At 41.6% G+C, this 20,236-nt stretch overlaps 1 protein-coding gene across 3 annotated transcripts; it reads left to right on the top strand.

The window, feature by feature from the left end:
• The first annotated feature begins 11,884 nt into the window (after window positions 1-11,884).
• Window positions 11,885-19,696, top strand: LOC308123169 (homocysteine-responsive endoplasmic reticulum-resident ubiquitin-like domain member 2 protein). Of its 3 annotated transcripts, none has more exons than XM_080485501.1 (9): window positions 11,885-11,983; window positions 12,395-12,671; window positions 14,083-14,160; window positions 14,692-14,805; window positions 14,925-15,049; window positions 15,780-15,893; window positions 16,035-16,322; window positions 17,488-17,602; window positions 17,829-19,696. In XM_080485501.1, exons 2-9 carry the CDS (start codon window positions 12,525-12,527, stop codon window positions 17,994-17,996), a joined length of 1,149 nt encoding a protein of 382 aa, XP_080341627.1. In that variant the 5' UTR covers window positions 11,885-11,983; window positions 12,395-12,524; the 3' UTR covers window positions 17,997-19,696. The 3 variants fall into 3 exon arrangements, with proteins under 3 accessions (XP_080341627.1, XP_080341629.1, XP_080341628.1); XM_080485503.1 differs by having other exon boundaries at window positions 11,915-11,983; window positions 14,695-14,805; window positions 17,829-19,024; XM_080485502.1 differs by having other exon boundaries at window positions 11,917-11,987; window positions 12,467-12,671; window positions 17,829-19,024.
• The last annotated feature ends 540 nt before the right edge of the window (window positions 19,697-20,236 follow it).

Raw genomic sequence — 20,236 nt, 5'->3', positions numbered from 1 at the left:
AATGGCTTGCACTGGCCAGCGGCGTCTGGTGGAGTCTCAGCTTCCGGAAGCTGCTCAATACAGCATACTAATGCTGCAATTAGTGTAACCCAGCAACAGGAAGTCTGCTGCCCTTGAGGGGAGACCAGAGAACTGAGCCGAATACATCGCCGTGATACTGACGAGCCCTAGTGGCTGCCGTCAGGCGGCCATGCTCTCCGCCTTGCCCCGAGAGGAAGGCTGGAGGTGCAGGTGCACTGCGGACGGCGACAACAAAGTTGCATGGGGACGGGGACGGGAAGGTCACGAGGATCGTTTCAAGGTCAAGTGCTTCAGGATCAATGTAGGTCGTTTTTAATCGGCAATGAAGACAACAGCCGCTCCCTAATGCACCCTCTTCTGCCCAAATGCTCTCCAAACAGTTTGAGCTTTGCCTTTGCATTTGGAATACATGACAAAAGTTGTGAAACTAAAAAGTAATCCTTGGTAAACTTCAGTAATACCAGGAGGATGATTTTCATGCATCAAACAAACTCCAGACCAGCACTTGCACATCATATTTGCTTCTTTTTCTTTCTTTTTTTTTTAATCCTTTCTCGATGAGCAGCCAAGTTGACAGGTGGACACAGCCGGTGATTGCAAAATGACTCTTATAACATGATGGAGTCACCAGATTCCCCCATCGTAGGATGTCTGCACGGAGCCTCCTGTAAAAAAATATGGTGATGGATGACTCATCGCACCCTTTCACTTTTTCTACATGTTTTAAGTTTACCAGTGCATGGAGCGATTGTACCAACAGACTCCTGGCGGTGCAATCATTTTGACATCAAACTTCTTTTTATCGTTTTGCAAGGGACAAATCATTTATTTATTTATTTTTTTTTTTTTTTTTGAGCATTCAAAAGTGCGAAAGACCACGAGGAATACCTATTCAGATTGTCCTGAAGTCACTGCATGGAGGCCTGCTAATTGAGCTTAATGCTATCATTTGGGACTCTGCAGAGTGCATCGATTCAACCTGCCAGTCCCCTTTCTCACATCTGGAGTGAAGTTTCACCATACGTGCCCTGCGTTCTGATGAACCCGTCGCTATGGAAACTCGTGCTCAAGCGCTAACTTGTTCAATACAAGGCACTTTCACTTGAGTGCAGTTTTCCGCTTGAATCACTCATTGCAGATGCCTTGAACCCATTATCCCAGTGTTGATTGACAATAAAATGATAGACGCCAAGTCAAGTTTTTATTTTTTTTTTCCTATACACAGCCGGGCTGTTTTTCTGAATGAGTAGTCCATTGACGGTGCTGACATGTCTGAGTCGATACCTCCATTCATGTTATTTTTTTTTTTGTTTGTTTGTTTGCTTGTATGTTTGCTTGTGAGTCACACCAAGAAGAAAACCAACTTGTCATGGCTGGCATTACCGAAACACTTTAAGATTTATTCTTGCCTTTCAGTGGGTTGATGGTAAACACAATCAGTATAGTATTATTCATCTCATATAACTGGGAGGGGAATTACATGAAAAGGCAATTATTTCACACAATACACCTAATGTTTACTTCAAAACATTTGTCAAAATATTTAATGACTAAAGATTTACTGTTCATAATCCATTCAGTCTAGCTTTGATTTGAACATAAATATGATGGAGAATATGACTTGTGCAAAATTCTTGATGCCTGGAAGTTTTCCACATTCCTTCCCACAACATCGTTCCTGTAATCATACATGTTGTCGCTCTACGCTAAGTCCACTACATAAGCTTGAGTAACTTTTGATATGCGTTTCCTATTGAGGACAAAAAGAAAATGGGTAAGAAGTTATTTGTGGCCGACCGTGCTGGCAGCCATGATTAAAGCCAAAGAGCCCGATTTGCCAAAATTACATTGCAAGGAAATCATGTTCCCGCGAATCGTCATTCAAATCAACCACGGAATAGTTCATACATGTGAGCATGGAAATCAAATGAGAAATAGCATTCCTAAAATAACGTGCACCACTCGTCTGAAAAATGCTTTATATGCTCGACTAACTCGCCCGCTGGAGCTTGTTAAGCAGTGGCGGTCATGGAAGTGTGTCAATTTAGATACTTTGAGATGTTTCGCATTAAAAAGGAGCGCTCTTGTTAGGTTTTTCTTGTTTTGTTTTCCCCCCCAGCACAATTTCTCCTATTCTAGCTGGTTGAGCCACTGCACATCTTATCATTCTTTTAAAGTAGGCCACACCATTAGTAGGAAACCTAATGAGATTTAAATAGATACTACCTTCATCATGAGTCGGTGAAATTCAATTTACATATTGAGTTTCAAACCTAGACTACTACCTTTCTAGGGTGATGAGCATATGAATGGATGTTTGTATAAAGGAGGTACAAAAGTTCTGAAAGCATGAAGAAAATAAGGGGAAGGAGGCATAAATCATTTGTGTTCCGGAGGCGGTAAATAAAGAGACCTCCTATATTTGGAACACAGATACCTCAACTTAATTTGTGGATGTGAGATTTAAAAAGACAACAATGATGGAAAAGTTGATTGCCATGTTAAGGGGAAGCGGTTTTCACAAGAATGAAAGTCTTTCGATGGCAATACAGGTGATTCAAAACACATTTCCCACCTTAATTTAAGAGAAATGTTAAGTTATTGACTTACAAAAAAAAACCAAATCTGTGGAAAAATATCTGAAGAGGTACTTTTTATTCACTTCTGTTAAATTTCAGGGCTTGTTTGTACTTTTACATCATATTAACTTCAGTTTGTAACTTTCACCCTAATAAAGCGTTATGGAAGACGAATGGGCGGGATCTCTATCCAGGCTAAAATGTGTAGAATAAACTGAATAATCTTAATCTTCGTCACTAAATCGATAGCCATTGTGAAATAACATTCTTTGTAACTGTTGTGGATTTTCCATGAAGCCCCACATGAAAGCCTGGACTTACAGTAATATTAGAAAACCATTATTTATTTATTTTTTCCCAGCGTCAGCACCAGTTGATGCTTGGTCATTGTGACCTCGCTTTGCTTCATCCCGTTTTAAAAATAGGTAGCTTTCTTGTTTGCTGCTGGTTGTTAAATTAGAATTAGATGCGGTGACTGTACTTCTGTGCTCAAAAAAAGAAAACATCCAGTGATACATCTAGTCCTTTTTTAAAATTGCTGATTCCCAAAAGCCCGACTTCCAGCTGCAGCAGGCTGTGTTCGAGATCACAGTGCCCTATAAATGCGTGTCTTTAAAATGAGCCACTGGTTGCACACTACCAGTGATTATCTTTAATGATTGGGAGTGAATCTCAGGGACTATTTTTAGTCGGCGCAACTAATAATTTTCCCGCCAAGGGAACCTATTTTGATCACAATGATTTCAGCAAGATGTTCGTAACTGAGCAGCACCCACCCTGTGTCTGCTGTGGAGGCTATTCGTGGTTTGTATGGCGCTATTAGGGACGCGCCAGAAATAAATCTCACACAAGGTCCAATTGCACAGGCCCACAAGAGGGACATGCATCAACGATAAGCTCTTCATAAAGACATCACACAGGGTGATCCTAGCAATGCTGCAACTGAAAAAAACACCACCACGATGTCAATGGGTGAACAAATACCTCCACTGTGAATGAAACTTTACAGGCAATTTACCCTTCAATCATCACAGTTGCTCCCAGCACCAGTTGGCGGGATCTCTTCAGCCAAAGAGCATTCACTGGCCATGCCTAATTTGCATCTTGCCTTCCTGCAGGCAGAGGGCACCCTCACTGAGAGACCTGAGTCATTTCTATTAAGGCCGCTTTCATCCTGTCTTCTGGTCCTTGCTGATGCAAAAAGAAAACTTGAGGCCAATGGCATGAACGGAAAATACCTGACATGCGTCAATTTAGCAGGTGAGTCATAAAGCGCTTGAGAGCACGCAGCGAGGTGAAGTCGGAACAAAAGGCATCAAGTCCTGGTATTATATCTCCTGCACAGGTTATGCATGAATTTGCCCCCCCCCAGTCAGGAAATCTGTTTATGGAGCTCCTGCTGATAGAAAGCTTGTTTCCATGGGGACGGCTGTCTTGTGTGTTCGTGTGTGTGTGTGTGTGATAGACATACAGCTCAAAAAAAAAAGTTCAGTTTGTTATACTCGGCTGTTGATGCAAGATGGTTTGCTGAGCAATCGGAGTCCCTCTCCAGTCAATCAAAGCCCGACAACATTGAAATACAGTAACATCATTGGAGCATTTAAACAAAGAGACTGATTTTGAAGGGAAAAGTCCCTGCAGAGTAAGACGGAGGCTTCAAGGTCTAATAGTAGTTATGGTGCATGTAATTACTGCTACAGGGATATTTACTCAAAACCAAAACAGCTGTGTTTCCTTTGAAAAGAACAGTGGATGCATCGACTGTTAAAATGGTTCATGTCAGAAAAAAACATTCTGAATTGTATAAATGAATGCAAATTTGCTAATGTTGCAGAGATGCATCCATACATTTGCTTCAATGCTGCTTTATCCAGCTTTGGGTTTTATAGGACCAATTCCAGCTTACTGTTGGTGAATGCAGGGTCACACTGGTCAGTGCCCTTCTTGCACTGCTTTTTTTTAATTACATTTTTTTATCTTTGAAAGTGCAGCAGAGGATAAACTGTTACGTCTGCAACCAACTCAGTGAAAATCACATTTAATGCTCCTTTGTCCATCAACGTGTCTGAAGGTGGTATGCTCAGTTTGAATTATACACTATGTTCATTTTGAAGGTTTGGCTGCAGGAAACGGGCTGATTAGTATAAAAATGAATGCACACTGCCACCCAGTGTAAGTGACAGGTTTGTGGAAAGGTGACACATGCTGGGTCCAAATCACAAATTGCATGAGACATTTGGGGGAAATCAATGAGGTGGTAGGCTGCATTTTATTATTATTATTTATGTCATTATTTATATACACGTTTCTGAATTGTCGACCCCAAATTGGACCAAAGGTATGAGTGTGTGTGGTTTTTTTTGTGTGTGTAAAACCAGGTGACCTGTCCTGGGTTGTACCCTGTCTTCACCCATACCTGAGTCCTACAGTCAATCATCCTGATGGCCAATTTTGAGTTATTGGCCCCAAACGGCGAGGGAGTGCTACTTATTAGAATGGGGCATGATTAAAGGTTAAATGGGCATGACATGGTGTTTACCGGAGTCAAAGCCGGAGCTCAGACATGCACTTAAGTCCTCCAGCTTCCCCAGCCTCTGACTTTTTCCACATCAGTGAGTCACTAAATGCCGACGCCATCGTGAGTAACACAGAGGGGGCACCGGGGCTCGAGGATCTATTCATCTCAATAAAATTAGAAACACAAACGGGCAGCATTGAGCGGTAACTGCTTTCTTTCATTTGTTGTGATTGATGATATTGCAAAGGACAAATGTCAAGGAAAATAATAATAATTAAGCTGCAGCATTTGGGGGTGAAAGAAGCACGAATGAAATCATTTCCCTGATTTTGCTCTGGCAACATTTGAAGCTTCATAAAAGGTCACAAGACGATGTAGAAATGAAATTTATGCCGTGGCTTCACAGATATTTGAGCTCAATCATTTGAACTGCACATAATCACATTAATTAAAACTTATCATCATTGCACATCACACACATTACAGATAACTTCAAGCTTCAATGAGCAGTTTCCTCGATTTTCTTAGTCATTGCATCAGGAGTTGTGAGTCTCTGTGTTCTTTCTCGTGTGGAGCAGGGGTAAGGTATATCATCGAAGTTCTGCACAAGCAGACGTAGCCATCAACTGAGCCTGTGACGTAAATACAAAGAACCCAGAGGGCCTCATTTCTGACTTTGTCAATATATCGATTTCTGTCGCGCACTGGTAAGTGATAACTGTGTACAAGGCTGGACTATATTTCTACAAACCTGCGTAAGCAAACCTCACCTTTTCTTTTTCCTGTTGAATGTTTCATCACTTCACTGCACTGGCATCAGAATACTTGATGACTCCGTGCTGCAGGACAAGTGGCAGGTTTTGTCAAGTATCTTATAAAAGACTGGGCTTTTGCCTCATTTCCACATTGTCCTCTACACAAGGTGCCTTTGGAGGCTGTGAGAGACAAAAACATCATCATGGTCTCCCTCTGAACACACCTCCTCCAGGCAGGGTTTATTTTCTTCACAAGGACTGAATTGTTGTTGAATTTGGGGCACTTTGTGCCGAAACATGTGATAATAGTGCTGCACAGATGGAGTCAGTTAAGAGTCTGTGGTGCTCTGCTCAGAGTGATGTGAGGACAATGCCGGCTGTGGCCAGTCGCGGCTCAGTCGGTATCGTGAGTCATCTTGTGACTGGCAGTTTGATCCCCCGTCTCAAGTATCGGTGGGTCAACCAAATGCGAAAGATGCAGATCAAATTCACAGGTCTATGCCGACAGAGGTGCGAGAAGATTAAATCATCTGAAAGGATGAAAATGAACCATTTATCTGGTTTAACCACACCTGGCTAGAGTTTTTATTTTATTTTTTTTTGTTCAGTTTATAATCCACTCAGTAGAACCTGCAATGGACTTTAGTCTTTTCACAAGCCAACATCTCTACATTTCCATTTTAAATGATCTGTGTCCTCATGCCAGTCTTTAATAGTGGATCAGTGTTGAGATTAATGTGTAATAAAGTAGCTATCTTTGATTTTATTTTGTAATGCCACAACTTTTGCCAGTGTTGCTCTATAATCTGAATCCTAAAAGTAATAATTCCACCACAGTTCTTATTGTCATTAGTTTATAGGTCTGTTACTTTCTAGAAGAGAGGCTATGCTGCAGAAGATTGCTAGAAACTTGTGCAGTTGGGAATACTTAACCATCAATATTAGTGTCTTGGTTTAACTCAAACAGAACAAAAATAACATGTGTGCACCCGTGTCTGATTTCCGAGGGACTGATGGAACTTCAGCCGGACTTAATGAGTGAATCAATGATCAGACTGACCCAGATAGAACTGACAGCCCAGCTAATGTGTCGCAGCAACACCACAGAAATACAGCTGTGTACCTAATAATAATAATAATAATAATATATTACAATCGGAGAGATATTCAACATAGAAACACAAGTTAAGTTTCTAATTTAGCACTTTTTTTTTAATTAAGAAAAGCTAATGAGCATTTTGAAGAACGAGTACTTGCAAAATGTAAAAAAAAAAAACTGCATTGGCCAAATTAATGTTAAACATTAAAGTAAAATCAGAAGGAATTAATGCTTGTATATAATTTTTTTCCAAGCTTACATTTTTGACTTATTTTTGTTTGATTTATTCCAATACATCCGTCCAGACTCATTTTGCAGTGCATCATATTTTTCCAATCGAAAATGAATTTCTGCCAGTGGAATTCTCTCTTTTGTGTTCGAAAACAATTGGAGCCGGAAGGCTCTGCAGTACACAGGCAATCAGGCACACAAAGAAATCTAAACAGTACCGCGACCTCAAATCAACGCGCAAAACTGCCGCAGACGGAGTTGTTGCCTCCTAATTAAAAGTTCCTTCAGCCCGCGACCTTTTCTCCCAGTGAGTCACCGATCCCAGCGTTCATTAGAAACAGAGGAGGCGCAGCAGCCTCTGCATCTGATTGGCTCAACAGAGAATGAAAACTGTTGGGGGGAAAAACACCAGTGCTTTATTGGTTTTCCAGGTGGGTTTGTCAAACGTGCAAATGTCAGGACATTGAAATGTCACTCATTTTTCTTTAGGGTTCAGGTTGTCTAAGTGTGTTTTTTGTTTAGACTGCCTTGATAAGCAAAACTGCTGTTTGGAAACATTTTGATTCGATTTATATTTTTTGAAAGCTAAAACATGCAAAGTATTCCAATAAATGTTTGTTATACAAGACAATATTTACATTTTCTCCAGATTAACATGTTTTATATTAATATTTGTGTTAATAAGCCAAAAACGTTTTCTGGATCGAAGTATTGAGATCAAATATAATAGACCTCTATGGTTAAAATGGCACAATCTACTCCAAACTTATTAAGGGTGCCTATACAATAAGAGCAACCATATCATGATCATTCTCTCTAAACACAGTGAGTGTAGGTAGTGTTGGCGAATTTAAACACAGTTTCTCCACCGGATGTCCGTCTGCATCTGGGATTTGAACTCGAAGTGAAAACTCGATGAGCCACTCGAGGGACACGTCCCGTTTTCCTTTAAATATGTTAAAATTGTGACGATACTCTTACATCCACGGCAGACTTTATTTGGTTTATACTATATTTTATGAAAATGTCCAGTAAAAGTCCACATTTTAGAAACATACTTCCACTGAACATTGCTTTAATTCGTTTGTTTTTTATTCTCATAGCAGTATTGTTTTACATCTTTTAGTGTTCGGTGATGGAAATCACTTTTATTAATCTTATTGCTGAAATGTGCTGCACAAACAAAGTTGGGTTTGCCTTTATCAGATTGTTTCATTATAACTAAGAACAAATTGGGCCCCAGGTGGTTCCTGAGCAAAGTTGGATATTCGCCAGCCCTGGTGTGGAGCACGATTCTTTCATTACAGCTCTTATACTTACGCTGTTGTTCCTCCTTTACCCCTCATTTACACCCGTTTCAATACTTTTCACCTTTGGTGTCTGCACTGCTGTTAAAGCACAACTAAAAGAGAGTTTTAGAGTTCCCACTGAGGAGGCCGACTCACACCACCATTCTGAAACAACCTCATCAGCTGTGTGCTTTTCTTTCTTTTTCTTTTTTTTTTCCTGTCTTTTTTGATGCATGCTTGCAACTGTGTAAGTTGGTCTGGAGAATGATGAAAAAATATATATATAAATATTGATTTGCATCTGTGTTGACTGACCGGCATGACAATGAGAACAAAACTATTTTAAAAGTGCCCAGGGTCGTTTGTTTTGACCTAATTCATGGATTTGATTTAAAATTTTTTAAGGTTTATCAGATGTGAATGCGAGTGTGTATGATGGATTGCTTTCACCTACAGGCAGCTGGGCTTATCACATATATTTGTCAAAATAACGACGTTATAAACACTTCACCCAGAAAAGAAAATTAAATTTATCATTAAATTCAAGACATGGATTCATATTTCAATCAAACGTAAGACGTCGATCTCTTGTTTCTTTATGCTAAATCACAAACAAACCTGTCGGGTTTAATTAAAACCTATAAAAAGTGTTGGAAGCACGTTGTGTTGAACACAATAAACAGTGGCAGCATTGAAGGTGAACTCGATGTTCAGAATATCTTTCAAAAAAAATACTCCATGAAGACTCCAAATACCCACCAGTGTATCTATTGATGAAAGATCTGTAATTAAATATTCAAAAGCCACCATGTGGTGGAAAATAAACTCAGTATTTAGGGATTTTCTGATCTAATTCAAAAGCCTTTTAGTCCAAAAAAATATATAAAAAAAAAGGGAGACAGTGGCGGAAGGTCGGAAGTGACCCATATTACGCCATCACTCTGCAGCAAATGGTGAGAAACAGGCTTTTGTGAAGCAGCTTGATGAATTGGTGAATTCACTCGCAGGCTGGGAAACTGGTTAAAAGAACAGCCCTTTGTAGATTACTTCCATCAGTGGAGACCTGCAGACTCCTGCTACCTCGTCAACATGTTGCCTCAAGTGTGAGTAAAAGGTGTAAACATGGTGAAACAAACATGACAGATATTGCAAGGAAGGTGCTCCACCTCTTTGATGATCTTTGATATAATTATTAAGTCCTGCGTTGTGTAACCATTAAAGAAAAGGCGAGCAGCTCTCCAGCAGGAAATGAATCAGCCAGTAATTATTTGATAGAACAGTTTTTTCTTCAAGTTGTCCCCTTTAAAAAAAATTTAAAGACACATTTCAATGAAGGGTTTTTATTCTCAAGAAGAGCTAATTGTATAAAATTTAAATAATCTGTTTACCATCTGCTGCTCCAGAGACAATCGGAGCACAAAGTGGGCGAGAGCTGGTTCAATCTTTGGAGAAGATGCAGAATTGAAAACAGGTCCATACCTCGTGGGGATTTTCCAGGTCACCTACATGTGACTGGTTGTGCAAAAAAGAAAAGAAAAAACTAGAACAAGTGAGAGGAATTTGGGTCAGGAAGCAGTCCCCTAATCAAAGATGTCTTTATAGAGGATACGGCCATTCTTTTGTTACCGGTCAGTAGTTGTTTGGCCCGAATGTGTTTGACATAAAATCAATGCCCCATTTCTGACAACCACAAGTTTCAGACGGCGACAAGTAGCGCTCCCATTCACCTCTGGAAATAACAGAAACTTCTGCGCTGCAGGGGTGTCCAAGGCCTCCTGAGTTGGATGACTCAATCGGAAGTAGGATAGCACATTTTCAGAGGACATTTATTCTCTGTCTATAAATGAAGGTTGCAATCTGCCAGCTTAGGTTCTCGGGGTTTTAATACAAAGCTGTTTTCTGAACACTTTCTGTTTGCTCATATTTATTTTTCTATTTCCAATGATTCATCTGCCCTGACCTAGTGGCAGAGCGGTAGGTTTGTGAAGAGAGGGGTCGGTGTAGGTCCCCGAGCGGGGCCTTTAATCCATTCATTCCAGGGATTGCGAGGTTCGAGAGGTTGGAGGGCCAGTATGTCTCTTTGTTTGTGTAAAAGATCTTGCAATGATCAGTACATGGCCTTTAATCTGACTGTATACTGGACTGCCAGCTTTTACTATTCCATTTACCGTTGGTGAAGGTAATCTAAACCATGTTTCATGCTGGAATCAATTGCAATTACTATGGAATTACATTTTTGTAAATCATTTCAATAAAAATAAATACATCCATATAGATTGAGGCAATAAATGAATAAAATGTTGGTTACAGTTACAATTTTTGGGGGGGGGGTCCTTTAAATCAATGAAATTTCTTCGTTTTACAGGTTCCACATACATGAAAATTGAAAGGCTCAAACGTTTACATTAATTTTATTAAGTTGAAAAAGATGGAGCCATAAAGGGTGTTATACTCTTCCGCCAGCAGATGGCAGTCAAAGTGAATCTCTTCGACTGTGGTGATCATTATACATCTGATCATTTCATCAATGTTTACAATGTTTACAATAAGCTCTATTGCACATTATGGACATTGTTGAATATCTGTTCAAAGCCTGAGATCTTCAGAGGGGTTGTGGTTCCTATGGATTTAAATCTTATCTTTTCTTTTTTGCTGTATGTAGTTCCTTCTTTTAAATCCACTCCATGTAAAGTAATATGAAATACTGGATTTTTATTATTATGTGATTTAAAAGAAGTAAGTAAGTCAGCAGCCCTCAGGAACTTTTCTTCCACAGGTGAGGAGCATAGGAAGTAAAAGCTGCTTCACTTTGTTTCTACTAATAAGTCTGAGTTGTATCTAGGCCAGTGGCCATTCAAAGCTTTATAGACAAGAATTTAGATTTTGAAGTCAACCCTCTGACACACAGTCAGTGTAGAGATTGAAGCTCAGGTGAAATGTGCTCCACCCTCTGTGTTGGTGAGGACTATCCTCCACTATCTTAGGTGGTTGTTTAAAAGTATTTTTCCACAGGTTTTTTTTTCTGCGCGTATCTAGTCCTGCACCGTTGGGAGCAAGGCCACAAAAAGCATATCAAAACGTGCGGAACGTTTGGGAATAGGTTTCTATGCCTTTTGTTAGCTATTTGGATAACCGCTTCAGAATGAATTGCTAAAAACTGCAAAAAGTTTCCCATACAAAGTGGACGGGAGAGGCACCTCATGGAGAGCAAAAGAGACCACGGAGACCCTGAGATCAAAGGATGTCGGCAGCGAGAGGCAGGCACACAACATTTCGTCTGGAATTTTCTAGTTCTTGAAATACTATTTTTCAGATGGCTGATGATGTCTTACAGTGGTTGTAATGAACAGATTTGTCCACGGGATGGCGGTAATTAGTAGTGCTGTTTGTTTGTGGACGGCCTGCTGAAAATCCAACGAAGAACAGAACACAGGTTCGCAGGGCTGTGAGTTAGAGGCAGAGTCCGTCACAGTTGGGGTGGGGGGGATAAGGTGGGTAAAACACTGCTTTCCCGGCTTAATTTAACACCAACACCTTTTTGCAGCGAGGTCGATTTAATTCTGCTTCCTAAATATTCGAGGTGCCGCCTTGTTACGCGTGACTTGATCGTTATTTGGAGCAAAAAAAGCCTCTGGAGCTAACGTTAGCCTAGCCAGTTAAAGATCCCCCGACAACCAATCCGACTTTGTTTATAAGTGAATGTTATTTGACCGCTTACGAGTCGCTTATTATCAGCTTTACGAGGACGTGGAGAACGAGTCGTTGTGATGCCATAACTACGTGATTGTATTGGAGGTCGCAATGCACACTGCTTACCGATAACGATGTGTCTTTACAGTGGGTTATTGTTGTGACAGTGACATGTTGACGTGGTCACTAAAACCTGCTGCCTTCTTTTCCAGCTGTGCTCAGTCTGGATGAACCTACAGAATTCTCTCACGGGGATGGTGGAAGAGTATCAGGCGTGAATCCAGGACACCCAGTGCTGTCCACCTCTCTCTGTCTTCCAGTGAAGACAAATGGTTTTGAGTCATGGATCAAGGTGTCGTGAACGGTCCTGTCACCCTGGTGATCAGGGCTCCCAACCAGAAGTACGATGACCAGACAATCAACTGCTGCCAAAACTGGACCGTGGAGAAGCTCAAAGCCCACCTGTCTGATGTGTATCCCAGTAAACCAGTGGGTATCTCACTCTGATCTGGCCAAAACATTTATTATCCTCCGACCCAACTAATCCAACTTTCATGAAGCTACTGTCCAGATTCATACAGCAGCTGCCATACACTTTTATTTCACACAAAATCACCAGTATTTCGTAAAACACATCTGATACATCAGCGAGTTGAAGACTCTGTAAGATAGGTTTTCTTTTTTTCCCCCTGTAGTTTGAGACATCCAAGCTTGCAAAAACATACATGCATAGGAGTAAATAATTGGTAAAACAGCAAGGGGACTTTAAAAACGTCTCTCTCTAAAGTGACGATAATGTTTATTGTCTTAAAATCAGTGGAAAGTATTTTTCCAGCACCTGTGACAAGTATGTGACTTGCACTAAACTATCAGTGTACTCAACATCATCATGAGCTACTTGAAAATATACATTATTTATAGTTTTCCTTTAATTTGAGATACCTTCACCCCATCTATTTACATATTAAACGGAGTAAAAACATTCCTGCTAATGCAGCACACTTGCAACTCCATGTTCTAGATGTTTGTAGGCCTCAAGCTGAATAAATGAGGAATTTAAGTTATGTTGACTCGGGACGAGTGGATAAGAAAAAGGATTTTACTGTGGAGTCCATTGATGCATGAATACATCCAGACACAGCAAATGCTTCTCTGTCACAGTACTTCCTCTGTGAGGACTCTGCTGAATCCCCCTTGTGATGCACATCGCTAGTGAATGTCATGGATCATTAACCTTGACGTGTGCTGTGAAGTGAAAGAAGTGACGTTTTCAGATTTGTTGTTGCTGAAAGAGACTTGAAGTCTTGCAGATTTGACGTCACGGTGAAAGGAAGGCATTAAGATTCTGGTTGTATTGTGCCGCTAATCTCACTTTCCTTTTCTTCCCTGGTGCTTATTCTGATGCAATCAGTGTAAACACTGTGAACACACAGGGACAAACTGCTCCCTGGTAAATTTGTCACGCCACCCCACTAAGGATGGCTGTTGTGTTCGTGAAACTTGGTGACACATTAACCAGCGAGGCAACTTGAGTTCAGGCAAAAAAGATTTGGTGGTGCGGGTCAGTCGGGGTTTAAAAACGATGTCTAGAATCTTGAATGGCTGTACGGTGAATGTAAGAGGACACACTCTGACCTCGTTTGCTTTCAGCTAAATCCACAGTTAAGACCTACTTATCCTGACTGAGGTTACTATGATCCCATCCTCATTACTCGCTCACACAGGGAGTCTGCCTTCTGATGCAGTGCTCAGAGCCAACATTTACACTTCAGTGTTTTCAAGGTTGGAAGTATGAACACATTTCTGATACGAATCCTATCATCTTCACTCCATGTTGAGTCCAGTGTCCTACATTCTTGTCATTGTTAACGTCATTGTCGTTATGCCATTATATTTTTAGAGCTCCAAAGACCAGAGGCTGGTATATTCTGGAAAGCTGCTTTTGGATCACTTCACCTTGAAAGACGTGCTCAGGAAGGTACGTTTCCCCACAACTTCCCCCTGTTTTTTTTAGATTAATAAGCTGAATAACACCTCGGTCCAAATATCAGACAAAACCAGAGGCTCACGCACACTTCATCGTGGTAAACTTCTCCTAATGTCTCCCTACATTGCGCGCCATCCTCGCAACATCCAAATCATTTGGGAAGCAGCATGTCAAAGCTTCTGAACAGTTTAACTACATCCAGTGACTGTATGATCATTGGAGGTGCTCTGTGTTTGCGAGGCCCCAGAAAAGAGCCGGAATACAAAACCCTGAATCTAAAGTGGCGTCCTCATTCTGCTCATCTCTCTGTTGAAACGCATCTTCTTAAATCCACTTCAAACTGCATTTTGATTTCATGTTTTGTTTGTCAAGTTTTTAGTTGTACTGTTTTTAAGAAGCATTTTAGCTTTTCTTTAATATTAGTAGTATTATTATTAAATCTTTCCAAGTGTATAGAAGAGTTTTTGTGTTGGTCGTGTGGAACATGCAGCATTCACTAATGAGTCGTCTTTGCTTCTACAGCAGGACGAGTACCATATGCTCCATCTGGTATGCGCCTCACGAACCCCTCCCAGCTCCCCAAAGCCCCCCCGCAGCTGCAGTAACAAGCCCCAGGAGAGCGCAGCCAGTCCCACGGTGGGTCATCCGCGTCCTCCTCACACCTTGCTTTGTGTTTCATCACCGCCGCATCTCCTTTCATCATCCGTCTCACTGCTGTGCGTCGCGTCTCTTTCTGAACAACTTTGTGACGACAGGCCCCTCAGAGCTCCGGCAGCCCAGGGCAGGACGGCCAGTCGTCTCGAGTTGAGAGCGCTGATGGACTTAGACAGCGAGCCGTACCGTACCCGTACCACCAGATGTATCCACAGATTATGCACAGGTAAGCGGTTTCTGTGGTGAAACTCTCTCGAGAGGAAGAAACATGCTGAGAAAGACATTTATCCCGTCTATGAACTTACGATTACCATTTCACTATTCAGGTGATTAAAAGGAGGAGTGCTCCTGATGTTTTCTTTCCACTTTCATTTGGGCTTCACACACATCTTGTATGGAAAAAAAAGAGTTGGTGTCATGTTGGGATAGTACTGCAGAAATACCCTCGTCTGCACGTCCGGCAATGGTTATTGCAGATGACACGGTGACACGGTGATCTGTAAGGCAGGGCAGCTTTACGTGTGAAACACATTTCAACAACAATGAAATTCAAGAGGCTTTACATCAATAAACATGTGCAGTTGGCAAAGCAATTATAAAAGGCAACCATTAAGAATAAACTTTGAGTCGTCCTGCAGTTTTCAGGGAGTTTGTTTCTTTAATTTCAAACACAAGTACTTGGTGCATAAAACCTAAAAGCAGCTTTGTTGTGTTCAGTTCTGACTCTGGGAACAGAAGGCAGGTTTGATCTGATGACCGGAGAGGTCCGGATGACTTTAACATCCAAAGATCTGAGCTGTAACGTGGGGGGTGAACCTGTTACCTGTTGGGAGAGTTTAGGTCCGATTGAAGAAGTGGTGGTTGAATGAGAAGGTATTTGTTTTGCTGTGAAGCGATAGCGCTAACCTGTGTTGAATCAGACGTCACGGTTCTCATAACGTTTGTCTCTCTTCCAGCTGGAATCAATTCTCCGCTCAGCCGACCCCCCCTGCAACCACGCCTGCTTATTACAGCCCCATGACATTCATGTGGTGGCAGCAGCTGTACGCCAGGCAGTACTACATGCATTAGTGAGTCCACATGTACTTCCTTCATCTCCACCGACTGGATTTGAAACAGAGTACTACATCATCATGGCTGCAGAGTACTACATCATCATGGCTGCAGAATACTACATCATGGCTGCTGTTTGCGTTTCTCTCCTCCTGCAGTCAGTTGCTGGCCGCCTCTGCTCAGCAGCTCCGGCCTGAGCAGGCCGCGGCTCAGCCCAACCAGCCCGACCCCCTGAGCCAGCGGCCGCAGGTGGGTCGCCACGGCAACCCGGAGGTCCAGATGAACGCCCAGGGAGGGGAGATCCTGAACGAGGAGGAGCTGAACCGGGACTGGCTGGACTGGGTGTACACGTTCTCCCGCGCCGCCATTTTGCTCAGCATAGTCTACTTCTACTCGTCCTTCAGCCGCTTCGTCATGGTGATGATGGCCATGCTGGTGCTCTACCTGTGAGTCCACCTCCCCTCGATCCTGGGACACCTTCTGCCTCGACACGCGCAGTCCGAGTACTACAAAATATTTGTTTTGTTTCTGAATCGTACTTTAGAAGCAACAATATTATGGCAAACAGCAGCACGTTTCACTTAAGAGAGTAAGAAGTCATGATGTGGAGCGAGTGGGACCCTGGTTCGAGTCTCCATTGTGACAAGAAGGACGAAATCAGTGGGGCATGCCGTAATGGCTTCCCCGTCTAGATAGAAAGGTTTTTTCAGTTTTAAATTTAATGAAGCAAAATGAAAAACAATCATATTTTCTCTTATAGGCTGTGCTGTGATGTTCGGGGCTCAAATGTCCCTCGAATTTAGTTGTTTTTCTTTCTTCTCTTTTTTTTCTTAAACACATCCAAAGTCTCTTTCATTACGCATTTAAATTTTTGACAACCGCCTGGAGAAACAATTTACTTTGGGGAAAATTGGATGTCATTAGAATCAATCATGTATAAAATGAAAGTCTCGGCAGTCAATTGCTTTTCTGATTGGAGGGATTTTTCACCTCCTGAGCTGTTGGGCACTGATACAACTGTACAAGAAGAAGGTGAGATAAAGCAGCCAACAGGACATTAGTATTCCAGGGTTCAACTTAAAGTAAAGTGGCGTAAGAAAAGAGCCGACGACTCAGTCAATCTATATCCAGATGTTTACTCCCTGATGGCCCGATGAGTTTAGAGTACATCACTACTGGAGATCTTCTTTTCTTTGCTGTCCTGTTGAATGATTGATTGAATTGTGAAAAAATCCAAAATATCGACTCATTTAGAGCATCACTGTGTTTTAAAAATGTTTGTGATCATTTTTAAACAAAGTTTTATCTAGTGACGAAGATTTGCAGATACGATGACTTTTCTCATCATCAGAGTGGTTTGCTAAGTTTTACAGTGGAAGATATTTAGAGAATCGCAATTTATATTTGAGTCCCTGAAGAATTCGCAAAGAAATGAACTAAATATTCAGTCTGCATTTGATATGTGTGGGAACAACACCAAACGTAGTCGTTTAGACGGATCTCAAAAGAAGCGGTGCGTCATGTGTTATTGGAGATGATGAAGGTAAGACAATGGGAGTTGTTGCAGACGGTTTGTAATGTCTGTCGTGTTTCTCTCCCGTCTCTCTTCAGGCACCAGGCCGGCTGGTTCCCCTTCAACCTGGAGAACGAGCTGCAGCTTCCAGGTGACAGAGCCAATCAGGACGACGTGGAGGGAGAGCTGCCGAACCACGACCTACAAGAAATGGTAACTGCTGCTCCCCCGCCGGAGCAGACCGAAGGGCTTTAGTACCAGAGTTTAGATGTATTGGACCTGAATGTAGTCGCAGTGTGACGGCGACACAAAAAGCTACGACAAGGGAATCATAGTCCAATTATTGATTAAAAAAATAAATAAATCACACAAATTCTGAGAACTGTATCGAGATGTACTCTCTCTCTCTTGCTCTCTCTCCGTGGCGTCGCCGTTGCAGGACGGAGCGATGGACGACGGCTCAGACGACGACGGAGAAAGCGGAGAGGAAGGAGCGGAGGATCCGAACAGCGGCCCTCACGCGGGCTTCCTGTCGTCCACCTGGTCCTTCATCATCACCTTCTTCATGTCGCTGATCCCGGAGGGGCCTCCCAACGCTGCCAACTGAGCGCCGCCGCCACGCTCCTCCGTCAGAGCGCCTTGTTTCTCTCGAGGAGCGCCGGCGTCCCTCCCGCTCCGTTGCAATGCAGTGTTACCGTTTCCCAGTAGTCTGCGCTGTATATCAAACTCTGAGCCGGAACACAAAAGACTCATTCAAACCTGAAGACAAACAGAAACGCAGGTTGTTTTATATGGAGGTTTTTTTTTTTTTTTGTTTTGTTTGTTTTTTTCTTCCAGAAAAATTCAAGCTGTCAGATAAGATTGAGGATGAAGCGCTGTGTAGGAGGACGGTGAACATGGAAACAGTCAAGTCACACCAGAAATTCATTGTTTTCTCTGTAAGAGGCTGAAATATTTGTCGGAATACTTTTGCTTGAATTGTAGTGACTTTCTTTTTTTTTTTTTCTTTTTTATCCGTATTGGTGGTTCATTTCAAAACAAAACATTTTTAAAAAGCCACTTTAATCCAGAAGATTACATTCAATCAAGAGAATGTGAAACATGCAGCGTTTGAATCCAGTTTATGAGTAATTTTCCCCCGAGAGTTGATAAACAGTGTAATGTTTGTACTGTGCTCAAGTGACGCTGGCTACTGACGTGTGATGTTTGTTTGTTTGTTTATTTCTTCACAAGTGAATCGATGTACCACTAATCCTTCAGACAGTGTCAAAGAGCTGACTGATGTAGAGTCACTGATCTTTGTCACCTTTAACAGAATATTGCCGTCATTGGGACTGAAGCTGACAGTACATAAGATAAATCCACAGTTAGATGAAGCGCTGGGATGCAGAGGGCAGGTGGGACTAACTGCACCTCTGAAGTCTCTGAAAAGCACTGCTGCTGTTACATTTAACATGTTGTGTACTAATAATGATGTTCATATTAAAAGTATGTTCATTGTAATGTTTTATGGTCATTTAATCTCATTCCTGTGTCTATTGTTTTAACGTAAGGAAGAAGCTCACTTATCTGCATTTTGTCCATTGCAAGTACTGTATCCCTTTAATCCTGAAACGCATAAAACCATTCCGATATAACAAACTTGAAGACATCCAGTTGTCGCTTTTAAGTGAGTCACAAAATTAATACGTTCATCTATGCTTTGTGTTAAATCACCTTCACTTATATCGGTGGGTGTCGTCATTTCAGCAGTTTCACTAATTTCACTCACTTGCACACCTACAAAGATTCACTGGGATCAAATGAACTTGTAGTCTGCACCAAGACCACACTGACACAAGGGAATGGTGAAACTTCATTAGTACTCGTGCTGCTGAAAAACCATGAGCGATTAAGAGAATCGAAGGAATTAAATCCAAATGATTACAGCAGCCATCGCAGCATGTTTTAATGTGATTGTTTTTGTTTTTTTTAATGTGCAGGAAATTAAATCCGAAATATCCTCGTGCAGGTACAAGTTTGAATTGCTTATAATTTGTTCACCTGCCCTCCCTTCCCTCAATTAGCAAGCATTTCTCCCAGCCTGGATATACAAGAACAAACGGTCATTTTAATCAATGTGAGAGTTTCGTATCCTGAAATAAACTCAGTAATGCAGGTCTGACATACAATTAGTAGTCACAATATAACCGTGATCAACAAAGCTAGGGACGTTTGGACTACATAAACAAGACTTAAAGGACTTCATTGTATTTGTATGAAAGTTGGTACATATTATTTTTAAAGGAATAAACCACAATGAGTTACATTCCACATTTCCATGGACTCTTAATACTTTAAATTCTGTAATGATGCTGGATATTTTTCTATCTTTTTAAAAATCCTTTGGCTGGTTTTGCCCTCTCCCAATGCTTTCTTGTGTATTATAATTTAGTTTATGCTTGAGCATATTTCATGTCTGTTCTGGCTTCATGTTGCATGTCTGGGATGAGTGGATGGTGTCTTGTTGCTGTCCTCTCCACCATGTTACCTGGAGAGCTGTCAGCTGTGCCTGGTTGTCTCCCTGCTTCCAGTGTGTAGATATGTCGTCTGTCCATCTGTGATCTTCCCTCTGATGAGAAAGGAAAAACCGCACAATGCAAACCATGAAATCTAGTCCCTTCCAGCGCCATCTGCAGGTCGGTGTGTGTTTTTCTGCAGCAGATTGTGGCATAGATCTCTGCTGCCATCTCCAGGCGAGACTGTGAACTGTAACCACTGGCTCAGAATATAATGTCTACTAGTATTTCCCTCCTTTCTTCAAGAAAACATTCAGTTTTAGGGGCAACAATTTTGTGTTAAAATTAA

The sequence above is a fragment of the Lipophrys pholis genome (genome assembly GCF_963383615.2).
Source record: "Lipophrys pholis genome assembly, chromosome: 17".
In the NCBI taxonomy this organism is placed as follows: Eukaryota; Metazoa; Chordata; class Actinopteri; order Blenniiformes; family Blenniidae; genus Lipophrys; species Lipophrys pholis.
The sequence above is the reverse complement of the archived record's forward strand: the minus strand, read 5'-3'. Positions and strand labels throughout refer to the sequence as shown.

Excerpts from the sequence above, each read along its gene's own strand:
- LOC308123169 (XM_080485501.1), top strand. The coding sequence starts at position 12,525 with ATGGATCAAGGTGTCGTGAACGGTCCTGTCACCCTGGTGATCAGGGCT. Across the intron at positions 12,672-14,082 it reads ATGTGTATCCCAGTAAACCA|AGCTCCAAAGACCAGAGGCT; the intron begins GTGGGTATCTCA and ends TTATATTTTTAG. Across the intron at positions 15,050-15,779 it reads TATCCACAGATTATGCACAG|CTGGAATCAATTCTCCGCTC; the intron begins GTAAGCGGTTTC and ends TCTCTCTTCCAG.